At 47.1% G+C, this 23,945-nt stretch overlaps 1 protein-coding gene across 1 annotated transcript; it reads right to left on the bottom strand.

The window, feature by feature from the left end:
• Positions 1-4,614: 4,614 nt before the first annotated feature.
• Tmem158 (transmembrane protein 158) lies at positions 4,615-6,413 on the bottom strand. The gene has a single exon (XM_028890459.2). It carries the CDS (start codon positions 6,126-6,128, stop codon positions 5,268-5,270), a length of 861 nt encoding a protein of 286 aa, XP_028746292.1. The 5' UTR covers positions 6,129-6,413; the 3' UTR covers positions 4,615-5,267.
• Between the last annotated feature and the right edge of the window lie 17,532 nt (positions 6,414-23,945).

Consider the following 23,945-nt stretch of genomic DNA (forward strand, 5'->3'; position numbering starts at 1 on the left):
AGAGCAAGCCTATCACCCCCTGAGGCTGGCGATTGGATAGATGGGGAGATGACATTTCAACAGAGCACTTTTGAACCTGTCTTCTAATCTCAGGCTCCCACCCAGTCCTGATGGGAACAGCATACAAGAGCAATGTGAGGCCACAGTGAGTGCTGTGAGAACCCTGTCCATCTAGATGCCTGTCATAGAGGCAAGGGGACTGTAGGCTGCCAACAGCCCTCAAGTGCACCTTTCTCTGGAGAGCAGGGCCCTACAGTGGTGAAGGTGTGGCCACTGAGAATGCAAAAGGCCTTGACTTATAGCAAGACAAAGCGACACCAACCATGCTCAGGCTGGAATCCACAGTAGCTGAGAGACAGCTCTGATTCACACCATCCATGCAGGGTCCTATTTCCTTCACTCCCCTTCTCCTGACAGTCCTGTTCTATACATAGGACACTCTCCTTTTCAGATTCTACGTCTAAACGACTGAAGCAGTAAGGGTCCATTATAGATGACACCTGGATTGTGGTGAATATCTTGGACCCACAATGGGTCCCATCCTTGATGTTATCCCCAAGTCTGGCCTGAACTCACTCTCATTGTAGGTGAGGTTCTGGATGTCCCACCTGCAGCACCCACCCCAACAGCTGGGTCCCAGAACCACAGCTTTTACCCAGCCAGATGGAGCAGAGGCAGGTCTTTGGATGCAATGTCCCTCCTGCATATTGTGTCTCAGAATTCATTTTCATACCCACGACATCAGACAATAAACTCAGACAATACAAGCTTCTCCGTGGTTATTACTTGAGGAGATGAATCACACTGTTCATTCTCTAGAGTTGTGTTCTGTTCCTTATCAGCCTCATCTGAAACCTCACAAGTGAAAGCTTCTGGCAAGAGCAGGGGGAGTCACTCTGGTTTGATGTGACTGGCGATGAAACATGAAGGATGCGAAAGATCGTTCATTCTCTCCTCTCCATTTCCCCTGGATCTTTGGCTTTTCCAAAAGTTTCAGCCCCTTGTGAGGCTGATGCCTGACCTACACGTCAGGTATAGACCATTTAAAACTGTGTTTGATAGCACATGCCTGTAATTCCAGTGCTCTGGAGGCTAAGCCTGAAGGAGCAGTTCTAGGTTAGCCTGGGCTATAGAGTGAATTCTGGGCTAGCCTGGGTTACCTATGAGACTCTTCTGGGTTGAATGTGAAATGCCTGCCCCACTCACCTACCCAAGCTTATATGTTTGAATGCTTAGTCCCCAGCCAGTGGTGCTGTTTGGGGGAAATTATGGAGCTTTTAGGAGGTGGGACCTGACTGATGGAAGTAGGTCCTGAGAATATGAAAATATAGCCCAGTTATGGTTCCCTTCCATATCTGCATCCTGCCTGATGCAACATGAGCAGCCACCACAGAACTGTTGGCCATGACTTTCCGTACCACGATGGACTGAAATCTCCTGTGAGCTAAAAATAAATTTGATTGTAAGTCACTTCTGTCAGTTGTTTTCCTCAGAATGACAAGAAAAGTAACCAAGAGAGGCCTTGACTAAAAAAATAAGTAATAATTCCCCCCCCCCCAGACAGTGTTTCTCTGTGTAGCCCCGGCTGGCTGCCTTGGAACTTGCTCTGTAGATCACGCTGGCCTCGAACTCAGAGATCCACTTACCTCTGCCTCCCAAGTGCTGGGATTAAAGGAGTGCACCTCCACCACCTGGCCAGAATAAATCTTTGTGTAACACTCATCACAAGAACTCCTCTGCTGTCCTCCACAGACAGAAGGAAACTCCAGAGCTGCTGATGGGAGAAGCGGGTACCCCTTAGGAAAGACCCATCTGAAGAGGAGAACCCAGGAGAGGTCGGAGTGGAGGCTGCGGAAGATTCAGCAGTGAGAGTCATGATGGGGAGGATGGAACAGGCTCCGCCAGGCACCCATGAAGTCTAGCTAAAGGCTCTGTAGACCTGGAGGAGTCTGGACTGTTAGCATCTGCCACCACCCTCCTTTTCTCTCTCTATCCCTCCCACTATACCAAAATAGACCCTTCCTCAGGTTGCTGCTTGTCAGGTTTTGGTCACAGCCATGAGAAAAGTAATGAATGTCTGATTACAACATGGGTACATGAGGCCTGCATGTCATGAAGCCAAGTGCCAGCTGAGACTGGATTTTAGAAGCAGGAGCACGTGAAGACAGAAATTAGCACACAGGAGGCTTGTCAGGCCCTTGGGTTATCACCTGTGAAGGGAAGGCGTGGAAGTCCAGTCTCTGGGCAGTCTCCGTGGAAATGCTGTGGGGAGTCAGTCTTGAGGATCCAGGACCAGGAGGTAAAGGGCTGGGTCTCCATGCCTAAGGTTGGTCACCCATTGGAGGTGGTACCTGAGGTGGGTAGAGTAACTTGGAGCCTAGTGGCTGTCTTCAGCTGAGGACACCAGTGCTGGGGGCTTATGTGGCTCTGGTGGTAAATACAGCGAGCTGTGTAGTGGCCTATGGACACAGCAGTGGTTATACTACTGGCAACCCAAGCTGTCCTCCGGAGACTGTGAAGCTCTGAACTGGAAAGCTTCATGTGTCCATAGGCTACAGAGATATTACTTCCTTTCCTATCTGGGAGCTACAGAAACATCCCACTAGAGGAAAGCACACACTGAATTTCCCAGGACCTGACCCGCTCTACCCAGTGGGTTTCTACTCAAAGCACAGAGGGACTTGCAGGCTCTGTCCTCATTCTCTAGGAGAACCAGCTTGTCCGCCAACACTCTTTCTCCCTCCTTCGCTTCCTCCCTCCCTCTCTCTCTAGTCTCCACTAGCAGTTCTTTATTCTTTCCCATTTTAGATTTATTTATATTTGATAGTGAATGAATATTTTGCCTGAATATGTCAGCACACAATGGGCATGTCTGGTGCCTGTGGTCAGAACCCAGAACTGGAGTTACAGATGGTTGTGAGCTGTTATATGGGTACTGGGAATTGAATCTGGGTCCTTTGTAAGAAGAGCGAGTGCTCTTCACTGCTGAGCCATTTCTCCAGCCTCAGATCTTAATATTTTAGACATCTGTATGTGTGTGTATGCGCCACATTTGTGTGAGTGCTTGGGGAGGCCAGAAGAGTATGTCAGACCAACATGGGTGCTGGGAACTCAGATTTTCTCAAAAAGTAGCAAGTGCTATTAATCACTGGGCTATCTCTTCAGCCCCAGATGTTGATATTTTAAGCTCATCTTTCAAATATATTTATTGGGTATAATAAACTTACACACTTGTTTATGTGTAAATCAAGTACATACATAGTTTAGAGTTCTATTATGTGGCTGACTGTCTTATTTAATGCAGTCTGGCTTTTTTGGGGGGGGGTTGTAGTTATGCAAATTAGCCAATGGCTGGGGTAGGTCAACAGAAAAGCAGACTTTGAGTGGCTAGCTTGGATTCTCCTAGGAAAGGAAGTTGCTAGTAATACAAAATACACCAAGGAGGCAGAAGTCTTGGGTTTCATCTCAGTTCTGTCTTATATAGATGTGTGATTGTAGGCAAGATGCTAAAGCTCTCTGGAAAAAGAGTGTGTGTGTCGATGCTGATTATTATTGGCCCAGGGACCACATTTTGAGAACTATAGCTCTAGAACAAGTTCAATATTTCAAAAGCAGGGATGAAATGGAGCAAGGGAAAGCATCTTTATTTTATTTTATTTTTTTGACAGGGTCTCATTATATAACTGAGGCTAGCCTTCAACTGTGTCAGCCTCCCAAGTGCTGGGATTACAGGTGTGAAATGCCACATCTGTCTTAAAATCTTCTTACATTTACTTTTATATTAAGCTGCTTAAGAACTTTTGTTCTGCTGAAAACACAAAGAATCTGAAACTGCCACAGAACAAGGAGTGAAGAAACACTTGTGATTAGCAACTGGTGACCAGAGGGTTTAACAAAAGCCTTTAAACTTCTCAGAATTTGATACTAGCATTTGAAACATGCCATCTGCTTAAGTTAAGCAATCAAGATGCAATCTACATGTCTTCAATCAGCCATTTCCAGGGCTGGGAAGATGGCTCAGTGAAGTGCCTGGTACTCAGGCATGAGGACCTGAGTTCAGATCCCCAGCATCCATGTGGAAAGCTGGACTTAGTGCTGCATACATGTCATCTTAGTACTGGGAAGACAGAGACAGGAGGATCCCGGGGTTGTGCCAGTTTCCTGTTCAGTGAGAGGCCAACATTAAAAAAAATAAGTGGAGAGTGACTGGGGAAAACACTTGACATTGACTCCCCCACACAAGTGCATGTAGGAGTGAGTGCATTTGTGGGCACACGGGTGTGCATACACACACACACACACAAACACACATATACCCCACACCCACTGAGGTGGTTCTGTGAAAGACACTTGGCTCACAGAACTATTGATTTTCCTGGAGCACCAAGTTAAAAACAAACTATGCCAAGTGCTGTGAGCCTCTGCAACCTAGGAAAAGTGCATGCATTTTGGGAGTCAGTGAGCTGAGAGGAAATTCCCACTGGAAGCATTCTGAAAGTGATTTCACCTGTCCCAGCCAGGGAGACAGATGGCGTTTCTCCTTTCAGGAATTTCTTCGTGTTTCACTTGCATCGTGGATCCCCTTTTCAAAAACAAATAAAGGAAACATACACATTTCTGGAGGAAAATGTCTGTATTAAAAGCCAGAAAACCACATTAATACAAGAAGAAACGCCCACCAGGCCATGTCACTGAATAGATCGACTTGAAAAAGATTCATAAAGTTATTTTTTTAGCAATAACAATAAATCCGTGTCAAATCCTTCCCTTGCCCTCCCCCCACCCTTTTTTAAAATAAATAAAAAACAAACCAAGAAGCTTCAAGTACAACTATGTTCAGATACAAAGAGCTCCTGTTACTACAGCGATAGCATTTGAATCTTTTTGTTTTGTTATTTTTTTTACTAAAACTTTCATTTAAAACAGTTATTAAATATATAAAACAAATACACAGGATCAGGTCACTTTCTGCCATGAATAAAGGGCATGTGGGCGCAGGGAGGGGGTGCCGCAGGGGAAAGGAAGGGCCTTTTCCCTGTGTCCTCGAACCACGCGTGGATCCCACCCTTCAGTCTGAAAGCTTGCCCCTGCTTTTCCGAACCAGGAGCGCAGCACAAACCTCGCTTTCCCACCTCGTTGGGGCCTCTCCGCGGTCCCCTCCCGGGAAAAGGACGAACACTAAGGACAGTACAAAGCGCCCCTGCCGCGTCTCCCTCGAGGAAGGCGCGTGAGAGCGTGTACACAGCGTGGACGCAGGGTAGCGGGGGTCACTTGGGGGCCACTCCTGAGGTCACGGCCGCGGCGGCGGCGGCTGCAGCAGCAGCGGCGGCGGCGGCGGCGGCGGTGGTCCCTGCAGGTACGGCGGCGGGAGCGGCCGCGGGGGCGCCGGCGGTGGTCCGGCGCTGCTCCATGCCGTTGGGCAGGAAGCCGGCAATGATGGGTACCGGCCAGATGAGGGCGGCCACGCTCCACACCACGATGACCAGGGTCATGAAGCAGGCCACCAGCGTTGACTCGATGGGCTTGCGGTTCAGCCGCCAGCCCGGCTCGCCCTGCAGCTCCTCCAGGCTGAAGTCCAGGCAGCAGAAGTGACGAGGTTCGCCCTGCAGCCACAGCGGCCCGGGTTCAGCCGCAGGGTAGGCAGGCAGCGCTGTGGGAGCCCCGGCTGGGGCCCGCAGGCGGCCACGCACCCAGCCGCAGCCCACGCACAAGCGCAGGTCCTGCTGCGCGCCGCCGGCCGCCAGCCCCAGATGCTCGATGAGCAGCGGCGGCCCGACGCGGTGGAAGGCGGCTGCGAAGAAGGCGCGGCCGTGCGCGTTGGTAGAGAAGAGCAGCAGGTCGCACTGCAAGCCCCGCGGGCGGCCCCACCGCACGAGTAGCGAGCTCAGCATCTGCCGTTGCACGCTGATGTTGCAGGGCGCTGCCGGAGCCTCCTCTGGGCCCGCGCGCTCGGGGGGCGCGGGTGCCGCCGAGGCCAGCAGGCGCGGGGCGGCGGGTTCGCCCGAGAAGGACGCGTTGGCCGAGGCGTTTGGGGGCGTCCCGGGAAGGTCGGGCGCACCCGTGGCCCCGCCGTGCGCCGGCGGCAGCGGGCAGGCGGCGGCCAGCAGCGCAGCAAGCAGGGGCAGCATGGCCTGTGGCGGGCGCCTACGCGCGCGGGGCGGGCGGCGGCTGCATGGCGCTCGGGCGACTGTCCGGCGAGGGAACCGTGGGGCCGGGAGGGCCGAGGCGGGTCGCTGCCAGCGTGTTGGGGCGACACCGGCTCACAGGCTACGGGGGCTTCTGCAGGATCGGCCCGTCGAGGTTCGGCCGCTCCCCGAGCAGGGGCACCTGGACGGCCGGGTGGCTCTGCGGGCCGGCGGCGAATCGGGAGAGGATTCCCCAGCTCGGCTCCGCCTTCCGCGCGCCCGGCCCCCCTCTCGCCGGGTGCGGGGACTTGGGGAGGGCGGGGCTCCATACGCAGGGGCGGGAACTGGAGACCTGCGGAACGAAGCAGCGCGTGGGGGCGGAGCGAGGGGAGCCCCGGGGGCGGGAAGCCGAGAACACGTCAGGGAGCCCACGACTGTCGCTTTGTCACGCTGAGGAGAGCCTGAGAGGCCTCCCCTTAGGACTCATCAGCACCCCATTACTGCCTAGGAGAAACTGAGATGGGGAGAATGTCCCTAGGCTACCTCAGGAGCCAGAGACAGAACTCTGCACCATTAGTTCCTTGTACCTTTCTCAGATCTGGATTCTGGCTGGCTTTATTGTGTCTCCTGCACTTGTCTTACTGGAAGAGGACTCTTAAAAAAATTCCAAGAACTCTGAGGAGTCTTGGTGTGGGATGGGACTATGGGAATGTAAATTCCAGAGATTGAATGCTTGAGGCTCACCACTGAGAGTCCTACTCATAGGTGACGTTGTCTTGCAGGATACCTGCAGTCTAGTGAGCACATAGACTACAATTTGTATGTTAAGAGCCCATGAATGTCAGAGTCTTCTGGAATGTGTATTGTGGGGAGAGAGCTGTCAAGAGTAATCCATCAAGATACAATTTATATTAAAAAGCCCACCTGAGTACTGGGTGTGATGGTGCAAGTCTGTAATCCTAGCGCTTGGGAACTCTGGAGTTCAAAATCCTTGGAGAGGCCAACCTGGGCTCTCAACAAACAAGCAAAATCCCAGTATTGAGATGGTGAGGAGGAGAATTATGAGTTGGAGGACAGCCTGGGCCACACAGTGAGACTCTATCTCTAAAGAACAACAACAAACTCTTTTGGGAAGAGAATGCAGCTCAGTTGGTAGAGTGCTTGCCTAGTATCCTAGCATACTTGAAGCCCTGGGTCCAATCCCCAGCCAGCATTGCCTAAACAGAACAGAACAAACTGTCTTTTCCTTGTAGTTTGGCCTCACACTTGGAAACTAATGTCAACTGACTCCCAAATGGTTTGAAGCCATTGTGGAGAGAGAGAGAGAGAGAGAGAGAGAGAGAGAGAGAGAGAGAGAGAGATCCAGTCTCATAACCGGTGAAGTACCAAGTCATTCTCTGTTGGTCTTAGCTCCCTGTCTGACAGTGGGGCACTGGCACCCACCCTGCAAGGGGCTGTGGTAATGAGTGCTTGCAAGCCAGCATTTGCCCTGCCTTCTCAGTGCTGCCTAGTAGGTTATACAGTTCCTGTCAGTCCAGCCAATGTGAATGGAGCATCCTTGGTCTCTGTAGAAAAGGTTGACCTCCCCTGAGGACAGGATGTACCTCCATTTTCTGTTTTTTACACTTTGTGTACCCAGATGGAGCAATGTGCAGTTTCATGTTCTTATTAAAAATGACTTCTTTTAATCTTGCATATCAGAAACAAAATATATTGCCTGATGTGGCAGAATTGTTTAAATATGAGCCACATGGCTGATGTATGTCTCAAAACAGGGATATTAGGTGATCCCTAGGGTTGAAAGAGGCCTAGTCATCAAGGAGTGAGTCTTGAGCTAGGCCTTCATCCATGACAGCAGGTGACATTTTCTGGGACTTCAGGCAGGAGCATGCTAAGCTCCCTAGGGCTCCCTGTTGTGGGATATTTTGATCTCAATCCTGAGACTTGCCAATAAAGTTAAACCTTGAATCCGGGGGTGGAGCCAGCAAGTAGCTGGCCAGAATTGGCCAAAGAGAAGACAGCAGTTTGAATAGAGAAGACACACAGGAAGGAAAGGGCAAGGACTTGAGTTTGACACATCCTTTCTGTTCTGGGATGAGGGAAGAGATGCGTCTCTTGCAGTGTCTCTGGTCAAAAAGCAAGGTCAGCAAGTTGCTACTCAACCTCTGAGCTAGCAGGTTTTTACCCCAGTCTTTGACTTCTGAGTCTTACTGATAAATAGAATGATAAAGGCTTAATTTAAACCTACATATTGAAGCAGGAGCAGAGCTGGGGCCATGGGACCAGAAGCCCTGCCGGGCCGCAGCCTAAGTGGCCAGGCGGGCACTGACTGTGGGGTCGTGGGACTGCAGCCGATTAAAATATCAGTAGATTCACATGCAGCTGCTAAGCTGACAGAAGAATTTCAGCTCCCTTACTGGATCTGTACAACAGGGAGGAACAGCTCGGAAGGGAAACAGACAGATTTATTTGTAGGTGGGTGTGATGGCATATGCAACTGTAACAGCACTCAGCAATTTGAAGTAGGACCAGGAGCTCAAAGCTTGACATTATTCAAGGTTGACATTATTCAAGTCTAGCCTGGACTACCTGAGACCCTGTCTCAAAAACCAACCAACCAACCAACCAATCAACCAACCAACCAAACAAACAAAGAAACAAACAAGATCTGTTTGGAGAGTCAAGCAGTCACTGTCAGGTTATTAGCAACATAGCCCTTCATTCCTTCATCCAGACCACATTCCCAGAACCTGGCAAAGGCTGCCACTCTGCCCAACCAGAAGTGTGATTTCCACTCAGAGAATCATATGATTTACAGTCTCTAGATGGACAAAAAGATGGCAATCTTTTTGGACAACTGAGATTTGAGAATAGGAAATAAGTTACTTTCTGTCTTGGACAGAGGCTCTGCTAATACATGTTGCCTGACAATTTTTAATAGCTGACTAACTGCTATTTTTGTAGCACTCTTGAGGGTCATTTGCTTTACATAGGATACTCATCTTCACAACAGCACCATGATATGATATCTGTGTCATCAGGAGAAAGCAGGCTTTGCCTCTGTTTCCCAAATGCTGGATTTACAGGTGAGTGCCACCATGCCAGGCTCACATTACCTTTCATAGCCATCACCATTGTGTGTGTTCTTCTCTTTAGTTCATTAGGGACATGGGATACAAACTAGGAGTATAGAGTGCCCAAGGCCCAGTTGTTGCTGGGTCCTAAGGGCTCCCTTGTGGGAGAGGGTGAGAAGGCAAGTCGTCAATGACACAGATACCAGGAGTCAGGTGAAGGGCAAACCACAGACTTGTTTATTCAGTAACAGGGAAAGCCTTATAAACCCTCCTCCCAGCACCCAGGCTGTGTCCCGATCTGGTGACATTGCGTGGTTGCCCCTCATTGGCTAGGCACAATCAGAACCTCTGACAGCACCTGTTGCTAGGCCCTCAGGCAGACTCCATGTTGACTCATAAGGAAGTATGTTGTGTGCTTGACAACTGGTTTGAGCCTTATCTTCCTGCACTCAGTCACTGAGCAGATCTGTCTACTGGTTAAGAACTTGGCCTGAGCTATAGACAGTTCATGGGTTCCTGGCCACCACTTCTGTCCCTTTCCTACTCTGTTGCAGGTATGCAGGCTTCTTTCTGTCCTAGGAATACATGGAGCACACTCTAGCTTCAAGGCCTTTACCCAAGCTGTTTCCCCTGTTTCCTGAAATCTATCTTGGTTTTGTCCTCACTTCCTCTCTGTCTCTGCTCCACTGTCAGCTCTTCAGAGATCTTTCCTGGCCTTTTACTACAGGAAGTATCTCTCTCCATACCCACGTCCCATTTCCACACCACAGCACACTCTCCTCGTGAGCGGTCCCACAGCATGCTTTCTGTGCAGCTATGAGGACTTGAATTCAGGTCCCTTGCACCCATATAAAAGCTGCACACAAAGGTGCCCATCTGTAACTCCAGCACTGGGTGCATCCTGGGGTCTTGCTGGGTATCTAGTCTAACTGAATTGGTGTGCACCGTGTTCAGTAAGAGACCCCATTTTGAAATGTAAGGAGAGTGATAAAGGAAGACACCTAATATCAGCTTCTGTCATGAGGCACACTCAGCCACATACATGTATTAACCTCCACACCCATGTGAGCCAAAAAAGCCAGAATGAGTGAGTGAATTCAACAGCCTGGATCAAGCCAGAATATGGTAACATCTTAGGGAGTAGAGAAGGTTGGAACAGCCTAGATGTTGTTTATCAGACTGAAGAAATAACAGCTACTGAGACAGGGAGTGGGAGGGAGGGGAACTGTGGTCAGGATGTGATATATGAGAGAAGGAAACAAAATAGAAGAGCTAATGAGACCACCAGGCGGTGGCGCACGCCTATAATCCCAGCACTCAGGAGGCAGAGGCAGAGGCAGAGGCAGAGGGATCTCTGTGAGTTTGAGGCCAGCCTGGGCTACAAGCCGGGGCTACACAATAAAACCTTGACTCAAAAAACAAACAAACAATGCTAATGAGACCCCCCTCATCATCTCAAATCATGGACGAGGTAGGTGTTTTGTCAATAAAACAGGGATGCGCAATTTTGTACAATTATAAAATAATTGAGTACTTCAAAGAAAGTAATTAGTAAAAATGTGCCACAATTTCCTATGTCCCTCTCTGGTATTAGCTAATTTTTTCTCCTGATGACTATTGAAGCAATAGCTTTGAAAAAATGATCTGGGTTTTTGAATTCCTCTCATTCACCACCTCAGAGTGCTGCAGGAGCAGTCATGCCTCAGCTCTCTCTCATTCTGGATGGAATTGGCATATGGTTGCCACATATAAACTGGGAAACAGGTAAGAACCATGAAAGACCCCCCCCAAAAAAAAAAACAAAAACAAAAAGAAAAATTAGATAGAGCAATGAAGAAGGTAGAAACTAAGGCCTAAGCCATATCAAAGCCCATTGCAGAAGGTGTGAGCTTAGCTCTGGGTGCATGTTTGGGGAAAGGCTTAAAGAAGTGAGAAAAGGACTGGGAATGTGGCCTAATATTAGAGAACTGGTCTCACATGAATGAGGATCTGGGTTCAAATCCCATGACTGAAAAAGAAAATTACAAAATTCACGTCTTTCTTAGTGGCACACACCTTTAATTCCAGCATTCAGGAGGCAGCAGCAGGTGGATCTCTGAGTTCAAGGGCAGCCTGGTCTACAGAGTGAGTTCCAGGACAGCCAAAGTTGCTTAGAAAAACCCTGCCTCAAAAAGAAAGAGGCCGGGCAGTGGTGGCGCACGCCTTTGATTCCAGTACTCGGGAGGCAGAGCCAGGAGAATCTCTGTGAGTTTGAGGCCAGCTTGGTCTCCAAAGCAAGTTCCAGGAAAGGTGCAAAGCTACACAAAGAAACCCTGTCTCGAAAAACCAAAAAATAAAAAGAAAGAAACGAGAGAGAGAGAGAGAGAGAGAGAGAGAGAGAGAGAGAGAGAGAGAGAGAGAAAGAGAGAAAGGAAGAAAGAAGGAAAGAAGAAAAGAAGGAAAAATGGCTTTGCATGCCTGACCCACCTCCTAAGAAATCTCATTCTCATACCATTACTCAGGGCTTGTATTGGAACCTGATACTGGGCACCAGCAGGCCATGGAAACCGATCTGAGAGCCCCTGGAGTTTGGTGGGCTATGGTTGTTTCTTGTCCTGGTTTCTGTTTAGTCTATGATCCCCTAGGGTCTCAGCCAGATCTCCAAGGTTTGTGGGCATATTTAGCCTTCTGACTCCTGTGGTTTCTGGGGACACTGGCCTCTGAAGAATTCTGGCAGCAATTACAGCATGCACAGTTCATTTGGTAATTAATCATGGGTTCCTGGGGGCAAAGCTACTGTTGTCAGTTTAAGTGGTTACTTGGACTTATTTTGGTCTTGGCATATTACATGGCCATGTGCAAATATTATACCCCTGTAATGGGCTGGGCCACTGTTTTATTTATTTTTTTTTATTTCTTATTTTTTTCATGTTGAACATCTAGTGAGATTCTAGCAAGTACTTTCTGAAGCTCCTGCTGATCTGGAGAAGTAGAGGGTGCCTAAGAGAGAGCCAGGAGGAGGATGGTGTTGAGTGGCCCTTATGGGAAGGTGCTTGAAGAGGAGAGGAACACATGCCCTGGGCTGGGCATGGTGGTATTGCCTACACCAGATAAAATCTGTCCTCTAACCAACAGTGTGTGTCCGTTACTGGATTAAGAACTTGAAGTGTGTCCTTACCATGGTTCATGAAGAAGAGATCACAAATGAAGTGAACTGAATGCTTTGTTCCCATACAGCAATGTAGTGTTAGAGCCAAGATGCAAAATTTGTCTTAACATTGTTCTTAAATGCAGTACTACTGTGTTGCCCTCAGCAGCACTAACAACCTGTGGGGTAGAGTTATTCCCCCACTTTCCTGGACAGGGCCACTGGCAGCTCTTCATCCTTCCAGCTGTCTACTGTGTACTCGGTCTCTGTTCATGAATTCTGCCAACACTGAAATACTTCAGGATAGTTTCACAGTCTGAGACATTGTGATAGACAAAGTTCTGGGTTATGGCTTTACTGCTAACAGGTCAGTCTCCTGAACTCAGTTCTCCACAGAGACCCAAGCTCTGCACTCATTGTTTCCAGGACCACTGCTGTGTTTTGGGTAAGTGTCCCCCAAAGTCCTGTGTGCTAGAGGCTTATCTTCCAGGTGAAATGGTGGGGGTCTCTGAGGTGGTACCTAGGAGAGGCCCTTAAGTCATTGGGGATGTGCCCTTAAAAGGACTTGTGGGATTCTGGCTCCTTCTTCCTTGGGATGAGATATGAGGTTTTGTTTTTTTTTTTTCTTCCTTGTACATGCTTCCAGCATATGTCTGTGATGTTTAGTCTTGATTGTGGACTTGATTGTATCTAGAATCAACTGAGAGACTCACTTCTAGATGAGTCTTTAAGGATATTTCCCAGAAAGTTCCCCCCCTCCCCCAGTGAACACAACCAAAATATAAAGTAGTCTGTGGGGGAAGCAGTGCTGCTGCTCACCTTCCACCTTTGCTGCTTGCTGGTCAATGCATTACCGCTGCTGTCACTGCCACCAGAGCTCAGCTTCTTTGCCATTCCAACATGGACTAGAAGACCAGCAGCTCTCCAGGTCTCTTCCAGGCTTACACTGACAGATTGCTATTGGAGGGTTTTGTTTTGTTTTTTTGTTTTTTTTTGGTCAGGACTACTGGCTCCCAAATAAACAATATGGAGACTTATTGTTAATTATAAATGCTCAGCTGATAGCTTAGGCTTGTTACTAACTAGCTCTTACAACTTAAATTAACCCATCATTCTTATCTATGGTCTACCATGTGGTGGTATCTCTTTTCAGCAGGGCATGTTCATCTCCTGCTTCTGCATCTGGCTGGCAACTCTGCCTTTCTTCTTCCCAGCATTTTACTACTGTGGCTTTCCCACCTAACCTCTCCCTGCCCAGCTATTGGCCAGTTGGCTCTTTATTAAAACAATGGGTGCTATACTTATTCACAGTGTACAAAAGGATTATTCCAGTTTGGAATTGTCGAGGCACCCAGCCTCATGGATTGGGCAGCTATTGAGTTCTCAGACTCTTCAGTATGCAGACAGCCACTGTTGGACTATGTAGCACCTATGGTGTGAGCCTAATAAACTCCTTTTATTACACACACACACACACACACACACACACACACACACACACACACACACACAGAGAGAGAGAGAGAGAGAGAGAGAGAGAGAGAGAGAGCTGTGAAACAAAGTAAACATTGCCTCTTTATAAGTTAGTTATTGCAGACATTTTGTGGTAGTGATGTAAAGCTGATGGACACAGTTACCAGGGTGCCTGGGACAGAGTTGGTGCTTGCTTAGTGTTTGTCAGCATCCAGGACTCAGCAGGGACTGCTTAGCTTGCCACCAAACCAGCTTCAAGCTTCCTACATGCCTAAGAGCTTTCCCATGAGCCTCTGATGGGTTTTTAAATGATGACTTTAATGTTTCTTAGAGGTATTGAAGAGAAAGAAAAGACTGGAGCCATATTATGAACCATACCCTCAGGGACAGCGGAGGTGTTTCTGTGAGACATTTGCTGATGAACACTTTTTTTTTTGTTAAGAATTAATGTCTGTCAGATGAATCAGATAGAATCTGTTTTTAAACACAATTTTGTAATTAGTAATATATGCATTTCTCTAAGTTTGTGTGCTGCTTAAAACAAATCCTATTTTGTGGCTCTTTTATCCACCTCATAGTGAAATTAAATGCCATTTAGCCCTGATGGCTGTGAATTTGGAGGGTTTCAATTTGGCACACCTGGGAGATGGAATTGGCCGTCAAAGACAAAGCAGCGGAATGTTCCCCTCTGCCACTAACAAGCATCATAAAAATCTACTTCATGCTGCCTCTAAACAGCACCACATCCCCCTCAAATGGAATAATTGACATTCCATTTATAGGGGTGGAGAGGAGATGGGGGAGCAAAAGCCCATTTGGGGGAGCTAGGAACATTGTAGCACAGTTTTTACAGCCTCACGTGCCTTCTGACCTAGGTCTGCATTCTGAATTCAGCGGCAGCCACATGATTTCAGGGGAGCATGGTTTGCTGGGGCATGCTCATTCATGCAGGTTCCTGCTTGGCTTGCTCTTTGTGTTGTGGTTTCTTCTCAGTGTCTCCAGTCTCTTTTTCTATTATAGTTTCCCAGAATTTGAAAGAATTGTGACTATTGGCATGACCTTTGAAACCTGGCAAACTTGACTTGTGACAGTATTTTGTCTTTCTGTGTCTCAGTTTTCTTCTGAAATGGGCTTTGATGGCTGCTCTATGATGAGAATGGAATGAAATCTTCCTTGTATCACCGTCAGTGCAGAGGCCAGGGTATTTGGTGAGAGTACTCTTTCATGGGACACAGGCCTGTAGCTCATTGTTTGTCTTCATGCTGCTGTATTTTCACCTGAAGAAAATAGTCACTGCTGAGCTGGATGTGGAGGTGTGTGACTGTACCTGAGTACTGGGAAGCTTGATGCAGAGGATCTCAAGTTCAAGACTAGCTGGGGCTACCCACTGAGACCATTTCTGCACATGCATCAGAGAGGGACAGCTTCTGGCTTATAAGAAGTTGGCCTCCTGTCCATGTGGAGCCATCTCTGCCAGTCAAGCAAACCTGGATCCAGCAGCCATGAGATTGGAAAGGATACCAGAAAACCCATTGCCTGAGCTCCTTATTTTATATGTGTGGAAACTAAGGCCCAGGATGGAGTATTGCCCTAGCTGAGATGACAATCTGGTTGAATCTGTCTCCTGCCCAAATGGATGCCTCTTTAAGTCTAGTCCTGTTCTGTGCTTTTACAGCTCACTTGAAAAATGACTCCTGTTGCAAAGTGAAAGCAATGAGCTTTTCTAATTTATTTCGGAGAGAATAGGAAAATGATGAGCTTGGTGACTGCCGTGATCACACTTCTAACTCGATTTTCAAGGTGAAGGATAGATTACATGGGCTGAAAACATGCTAAACAAACTTCCCTTCTGGTACAATTAAGCCTTGCTCCTTCCTGCTGAGGACCTGGATTTACTTGGGGACACAGTTGTGAGAATGATACTCAGGCTGGACAGATCTCAGCTTCAAGTTCCAACAAAGTCTACAGATAAGGGCAAGGCCTCAGAGCATCTTGTTTAAGTGAGGGCCATCACTTTGCTGAATAGTGGAGACTATTAGAAAAAGCCTTCTCCCTACAGACTATGAAGGATTCTGGATGACTTGTTTATCAGTTATTCCTCAAAGCTATAAAAAAAGACAAAGCAAAAAAAAAAAAAGATCTTAAAGCTACAATTGTTGTGATGGGTTGAGTAAAGAAACACAGGCAGGTGCGGACATGTGTTATGGAATATTATTTTAAGGTGTGTTACATTTGTTTATGCTGTGGAATATTTGTTTAATGACACAAAGATGTGTAGCATTCTTTTATGTGGCATTGGTTTAGCTCTGTGAGGCTGTGTTACTTTGTGTGTCTAAAACACCTGATGGTCCAATAAAGAGCTGAAAGGCCAATAGTGAGGCAGTAGAAAGGATAGGCAGGTCTGGCAGGCAGAGAGAATAAATAGAAGGAAAAATCTGGGAGGAGAAAAGAAAGAACAAGAGAAAAAGGAGAGGAGATGCCAGGGGCCAGTCACCCAGCAACACAGCCACGCAGCCACAGAGTAAGAGTGAAAGTAAGATACAAGGAGTAAGAAAAGGAAAAGCCCAGAGGCAAAAGGTAGATGGGGTAATTTAGTTAAGGAAAGCTAGCTAGAAATAAACCAAGCAAAGGCCGGGCATTTATAATTAAGAATAAGTCCGTGTGTGTGTGTGTGTGTGTGTGTGTGTGTGTGTGTGTGTGTGTGTGTGTGTGACTTATTTGGGAGCTGGGTGGTGGGCCCCCAAAAGAGAAAGAGCAAAAACAACCAACAACAGACATGGGTCTGTAGTTTTATCAGCTCTATGTCCCTTCTGTACTTTCGCAAAAAGTACTGCTCTTTCTTAAGTACACTGTGTTCACCCATCCACATGGCAGGTCTACCAGTGAGAGTATAAATGGATTCAGTGCTGGGCAATCATGGTGCCTCAGTCATGTAGTCTCAGAGATGTGCCTTGAGAATAAGCCTAGCTCCACAGACCAACCTATTAGAAATGAGAAGCCTCGGCATAGCTCCACCCAACTCTCCTCCACCCACCCCTCCCCTTGTCCTGTGCTCCATTCTCCTTTCCCACTGCTGAGAGCCTGTGTGCAGCAGGAGGGAAGAAGGGCAAACAACAGGAGCTGAGAGATGGAGAAAAATCCACATCACCATTGGAAGCTCTTGCTCTAGGTGCAACTGAGACCTGGCCACCCTAGTTGTGGCTAGACTGTGGGCTTTGGAATTTAGTTTCACTTAAGCTCGCTCTTAAATTAATCTTAGCTGTCTTAGACGTAAGTGCAAATGTGACAGAAAGCGGACAGCAGTGATGTGTTTGTGACTTACTCTATCTTATGTTGTGGTGGCCACCCAGTGGACATGTCACAGGCTAAGAAAAAAAATCACTAAGAAGGGATATGAGTTACAGAAGTAAATTTACCCTCCAATCACAATGCTTTTTTGTTTTGTTTTGTTTTTGTTTGTTTGTTTTTGTTTTTTCAAGACAAGGTTTCTCTGTGTAATAGTCCTAACTGTCCTGGAACTCGCTTTGTAGACCTTGAACTCACAGAGATCCACCTGGCTTTGTCTCCCAAGTGCTGGGATTAAAGGCGTGCGCCACCACTGCCCGGTGTCATAATGCTTTTGTGTGTGGTGCTAGGGATGGCACTCAGAGCCTTTCATTCCCACCACTGAGCAACATCTTCAGCTCAAATCATAACTTTTGCCAAATAACCCATGTCACTTAATGAAACTTCTTCCTTTTATCCCTTAAAAAAGATTTTGCTCATTTTTTGTTTTTATTATATATGTGTGTGTGTCTCTATTTGTGTATGACATGTATTTGTAGAGACTAGAAGAGGGAGTCCGAACCCATGGGGTTAGACTTACAAGTGTTTGCGAGTTGCCTGACATGTATGCTGGGAACTGAACTCAGGTCCTCTGGAAGAGCAGTAAACTCTTTTAGCTGCAAAGCATCTCTCTAGTTCTCCTTTTACCCTTCAGAAGACTCTCTGCATCCTGCAGTAGAATATACTCTGATCTCTACTGGAATCTGTGCTCCCTGAATTGCAATCAGAGACATCATAAACACCTTTGTGTCTAGCAGATGATTGAGACTCTGTGCTGTTAAGTAAATGTCTTCATTCCTAATGCTCTAATCTTGATTGAGAAGCCCATCTACTTCCTCTCTTCACACTCTCAGAGGTTTCCTCACGCTGCTCATTGAACCCTTTGACTCTAACAACAAGAAAGAAATGTCTTCATAAATTCTCCGATTAATACTTCCTTCGCCTTTCCAAGCTCAGGTGAAAGTCCTGTTCTCTATGGTGTTTAGGATTTGAACCCAAATACCTCAGTTTTTTGTAAATCTGTGCCTCAAGATTCCTATTTATGAAGAAAGAAACAGACTTAGTTCCCTGATGCTTCCCATATATGCTCTATGATGGCAGAACCCTGAAACAAACCAAATGTTCACAAATAAGGGAAGGTCAATGCAGGTGATATGGAATGGTGTATGGTCACCACAATGGCATTGCCAGTATTTGGCTTGACACCACATAGGAACCATTATGTGTATGCATGAGAAGCATAGAGCACAGAACCACAGAACATAGGTGATCAGACAGTCTTTACTGACAGATGTCACCTTCCTAAGACAGTTCACATTGGAGGAGGCCATATTGCAGTAATTCCATTGAAAATCCATCATCTGACTCATGTTTGTCCATGTGCCCTCCAGTGCCTGTAGTGGTCTTCATGAATGCTTCCCAGCCTCACTGTCTTCATTCTCCTCCCACTTCATTTGCTTAAGGAATTTCTAAGTCTTTCAGTCACTTCTATTTTCAGCAATATCCTGAGCAGCAGTTCTGTTCTCAGTCATATCGTATTTCCCAATGCATCCTGGGCCTCTGTGGCCAGAGCCATCAAAGCAACCAGATTCTTCCTCCATAATATGTGTGAGTTCTGGGCTTTGGTGCTGCAGTGTGTCCTTTGAGAAGATCCCATCTCCACTGAGATACCTTCTTAGACCCAAGGAGTACCAGAATTCTTTGGAGGACCCAGGAATGCAGAGATGCTGCCACATCCTTCTTTGTAACAGTTCTCAGATGACTCCCCGGGATGCTGGTGCTCCTAGTCTGTGGACCCCACTTTGAGAACCCCTGGATTGAAACATTTCTTCTTGACACAAACAAGAGGATATAGGGAGAGGATCATCTGGAAGGGGCCTAAGGACAATGTTGTTGACTGTGAAAGAGAGGACTTCTGGCTTTGCCATCATTGTTTTCCTATAATATTGGTGGGAACTTGAGGATCACTAATGTAGTATTCCCAGAGGCTAGTCAGATGGATTTCACAGAGGCATTTCCTATCATCAGTGTCTCCTGGTGGCTGAACCACCCTCTCGAGGGCAGGGCTAGTTCTCAGGCCAGAGAGGGCTGACATTGAGCCCTGAGGGCAGGTCTAGGCTGGGCTTGGTTTTCCCCCTTTCTCTTCTATGTATCTCTTCTAGGTATCTTGGGATTCTCTTGGCTGACAGCTAGCTGAGCACTTCACACTTCATTGAAGAGTCACCACAATAATTACCGGATCATTAACTGGGGATTTGAAAAGACACTTCAAAGCATCTCTTCCACAATTGCTAAGACAGGTGTGAAAGTCTATCTGGGCAAAGAGTGTCCAGTTTAAAGGAACTTGAGGACAGAAGGGTAGGTGTTGATTAAACTAGGCCCAGTAGCAGCAGATCAGGGTGACCTTCTAATTAGGGTATGCAGACAACCTGTGCATTGGAGAGGAGGCCCAACAGCTTAAAAGGAAACACAAAATGTGAAGACATTACTTTCATGAGGAATCTGATCTAATTAGGTCTTCCAATCCCTAGTGCATACCTGCTTTGGCAAGAATAAACCGATTTCCTCCACCACAGAGCTCATTTAATGAAAGTTAACAAGGTAATATAACTGCTAATCAGGTGTCCATGTGGCTGGCATTAGGGTGGGGCAGACTTTTTTTGTTAAAAAAAATCTTACAGCAAGGAAGGTAACAAATGATGATGTCTTAAAGGGGCCGACTACTAAACTGCAGCCACAAACACTCTCCTAAAGCTTTATTATGGATGCACCAAGGAAGTAATCAGTTGTTTAGGTCAGAAGATTTAATCAGGAGCCAGTCACTTCCCAAAAGCCTAGCTGGCAACCAAGTCTCCAGTATATGAGGTCAGGGGTGGGGTGGGAGGGATTTCTTACTCAGACCATAGCACAGACGTCTCCAGTGTTTGCATGGATGTGTGGCCTTTCCTGACTCTTGGACCTTGTATTCAGAGATCCTCGCTACTTGCAGCTGACATCAGGGGAGCCAAGGACTAGAGTGCAGGGCCCCACCCAGCCAATGTCACAGAGATAAAACCCTGCACTTATAACTTGGGGCCCTGTCAGTAATTCATGGGTCAATCTGGAGGCTCCCAGAGCACTTCTGTATACTGGTCTCAGTTTGTAAAAATCTCCTAGAGAGTCTGCCCCATGTACAATAGGTAACTCTCATGAGTTTCTGATATTATTGGGCACAAGGTCTCCTTCCTTCCTCTGGTCCTGACTCCTACTGTCATTGGACACCCCCACCTCTGCCCCAAGTCTCTACTTGGTGCTGGTGCTGTTCCCATCAGGTATCACCACACCTAACTTGGCTCTGTCCTGTTTTTGTATATAAAGTCCCATCAGCTTCAACTTAGAGTAGAGCAAATTTCCAGACCTGGTTCAGCAGAGCAAAGGACTTAACAAGAATGCTGTGCTATCAGCTGTTTGAGCTCTTTCACAGATACTCACACCGTTCCTCATGGTAAAAGCAAATCTCACATCCCATTCCTGACTAGCTCCTCTCTCATCTAGCTTCTTACTCTCAAAGAGTTTAAAGACTCCATCCATGAAGGCAGCCCCCAGTGGCCCAAAGCTCCTAGTTGGAAGTGGGGCATGAAGAGATCCCCTGAGGCAAAAGAGAAGGGATAACTCCTGCTGTGTTTTAATGCTATATATGGCTTTGGCATGAAAATCAATAGTCAGAGATTAGACTGTACAGGCATAGCCAATTACACGCATATTTAGACAAATCATGTGCAAATAATACGTGACTCTGCCTGCGACAGCACCTGCTTCATTGCATCTCTTAGGAGCCCAGAAGTTTAAGCAGAGATCACTGGTCAAGTGTGGTCAAGGTGGAATCATAGGATGAGAAAGGACAGTAGTGGGTTCTTTACACCACCTGCATTCTGGGGGATTTTGCACATGTCATTTGAAGATTTCCCTGGACTGGGTTCAGTGATGGGGACAGAGGGACTCACTGAGACTCAAACATGTCAATAGAGAGTGTTCATAAGCAAAGAGGGTACCACATACAGAATGCTGTGGGGCATGAGTCAGCCACCTACCAGAAAGTTCCTGGAAATAGCAGGCTGGAACTGAGTGTGGAGGGTGAATAAGAAATGCTAAGTTCAGTGGGGCAAAAGATGTTTGGTAGCTGGTGGTGAAGGGGGTGTAGTCCCAGCTACTTGGGAGGGTGTGAGGCAGGATGACCACTAATTCAAGGCCTGTCTGGGCTATTTATTTAGCAAGTTCAAAGCTAGCCTGGGCAACTTAGTGAGAGCCCCTATCTTAAAACATCAAAAGAGTGCTGGAGATCTAGCTCAGTGGTACAGGCATGCGTGAGGCCCTGGGTTCAATCCCTAATACTGCAAAGTTAATTAATAATTTTAAAAAGATACTAAGAACTGTCAAGTATTGGACAATTATGACAGCACTGGGTAGGGTATAGACAGTATGGGTCAGGGGGACCTAAAGATTCAGGAACAAGATAAAAATTGTAGGAGTCTGCGATGGGTCTGCTGTGGCCGTAAAGGGGACTGACATAAGGATGTGGGAAGAAGGTAAACAGGAAGACGAATCTGTTAGGGATTCATCTGGGCATGTGAACTGGTGGTTGTCTAAGACCCTGGGTGTCTGCCGCTATCCTGAGATGAACTCTTCAGCTGTCTGTCTGTAACTTTCTGCAAGAGTCAGTGCTCCTGGAAGAGCCTGAAGGGAGCAGGGAAGGGAAGGAGACAGAATCTTGTGGAGGGTGGCCTGGGCCAGAGCCCATTGTACCAAGTCCCCATTCAAAGCCAGAGCACAAAACTTCCTTATTCCTGCCACAGTGCATTATTGGAGAAATTATTTTGGCCACTCCATGTAGTTAAAAGGATATTTATTTAATGGCATAACTCACAAATTAAGTGAAAGGTAGGTCGCAGGGTCTGGGAAAGGTGTATCGCAATCCAGCGGTGTTCTCTGGAGCTCTGCTCAGTCCACCTCCAACGTTCAGCGTCCAGGCACAGAGAGAGCACACAGAGAGAGCGCTGGCCCATCCAGCTCTCGGGTCTCCAGGCGCCTCCCCTGGCCCCGCCTCATAGGCATGACAGTTGCCAGAGTCTCAATGGGGGTTGGAACTTCCAGATCCAAGCTGGAATGGCTACCCACTACATCTCCCCCTTTTTGTCTAAATAAGAAGGTTCTAAACTAATACAAGACTATATACAAAGGAATGGTTATCAAATATTGTCCAGGAATAATGAGGGATAATGACCTAGATAACATGTAACTACAACCAATGCAAACAATATCAAGCAAGAAACACATACTAAAATCCAGAGAAGTATAGAGCATAGGTAAATGGCATGTTATAAAGATCATTCAAAGGTGTCCTTTCCTAAAGAACCTGAATCTAATACTTAATATGTTCTATCTAAGATATTATATATACTAAGTTGTAACTATAACTGCTAGTTTTTAATCCTACCCACTACAGTGCATCTTAAGCGGGAGTGGAGGGAAACAGCAGCCACTTTAGGACTTATAAGAAAGCAAGGAGAAGCCGGGCGGTGGTGGTGTGTGCCTTTAATCCCAGCACTTGGGAGGCAGAGCCAGGTGTATCTCTGTGAGTTCGAGGCCAGCCTGGTCTACAAAGCGAGATCCAGGACAGGTTCCAAAGCTACACAGAGAAACCCTGTCTCTAAAAACAAACAAAACAAAACAAAAAAAAAACAAACCAAAACAACAACAACAAAAAAAGAGCAAGGAAAAGCATGCTCCTTCAAAGAGTGATGCAGGTGACGATCGGAAAGGTGGTGAGAAGGATATGGAAAACAGTCAAAATCCATCTAGAGATGCAAGACCACTCACCAGAGTGTCCACCGACCACATGGAGTCCTTAACCCTCAACACTGACCTAAGTTCAGAGAAGTTAAGTATCTTGGCCACAATTACACAGCTAACATGGTGGTGATCCCTGGAACCTGTGACTGTAGTTGTTCACTCTGTCTTATGAGATCATTTGCCACCAAGGACTATACGGTACCAGCCACATCCATGTGAAAATGGCGTTATTCTGTTATCCAGGAGCTGTTGTTATTCCCAATTTGTAGGTCAGGAAACAGGCATGGAGAGTCACCTATCCAAGGAACAGGGTCAGTAAGCAGAGTGTGTAGGATTCGAACCCAGGTCCATTCCAACTCTCTCCTTCCCCCATTTTAAACCATGGTTCACAGTTCTGGGCTTTCACGGGGAGAAATATTTCCTTGCATTGCACAGACTGTTCCAGAATGTGTGTGGACTGAGGTCAGGGAGGCCAGTTTTGATTTACTGTCAAGATCTAGTATATACACACCACAAAGCAGGCCACCTTGGCCTGCTCTGTGAAGGGTGTGGGTTCTGCTAGTTCTGCTGCCCATGGTTCCTGAAAGGGCAGTTTAGCAAACAACATAGAGAAGGTGCTTGTGGCAATAAATTACCATGTTTAAAGGGATTATTTTTATCTTCTGTGTTCTGAGGCCCTGAACAATTCAGCAAACAAAGGCAGGTTGAGTAGGTGCCTCTGTGTGTGGGCCATGAAGGTGCACGTGCGCGGGCACACACACACATACACACAAACACACACACACACACACACACACACACAACATTGACTTTAGTAAAATGTATCAAACATAGAATGTGTTGCTACCCTTTAGCACCCCCTGCAATGCTGTGCAAAGCCGGAGTCACCTGGGCTCTCTTCCTTTCATCCAGTGCAGAGGGATACACATTCTACAGAATGTCTTGGATAAAGCCATGTTGAAGCATGTTATTAATCTGCTTTCTGTTGCTATA

The sequence above is a fragment of the Peromyscus leucopus genome, chromosome 7 (genome assembly GCF_004664715.2).
Source record: "Peromyscus leucopus breed LL Stock chromosome 7, UCI_PerLeu_2.1, whole genome shotgun sequence".
NCBI lineage: Eukaryota > Metazoa > Chordata > Mammalia > Rodentia > Cricetidae > Peromyscus > Peromyscus leucopus.

What these genes read in the sequence shown, in the direction of transcription:
- Tmem158 (XM_028890459.2), bottom strand. Translation starts at nt 6,128, where the DNA reads ATGCTGCCCCTGCTTGCTGCGCTGCTGGCCGCCGCCTGCCCGCTGCCG.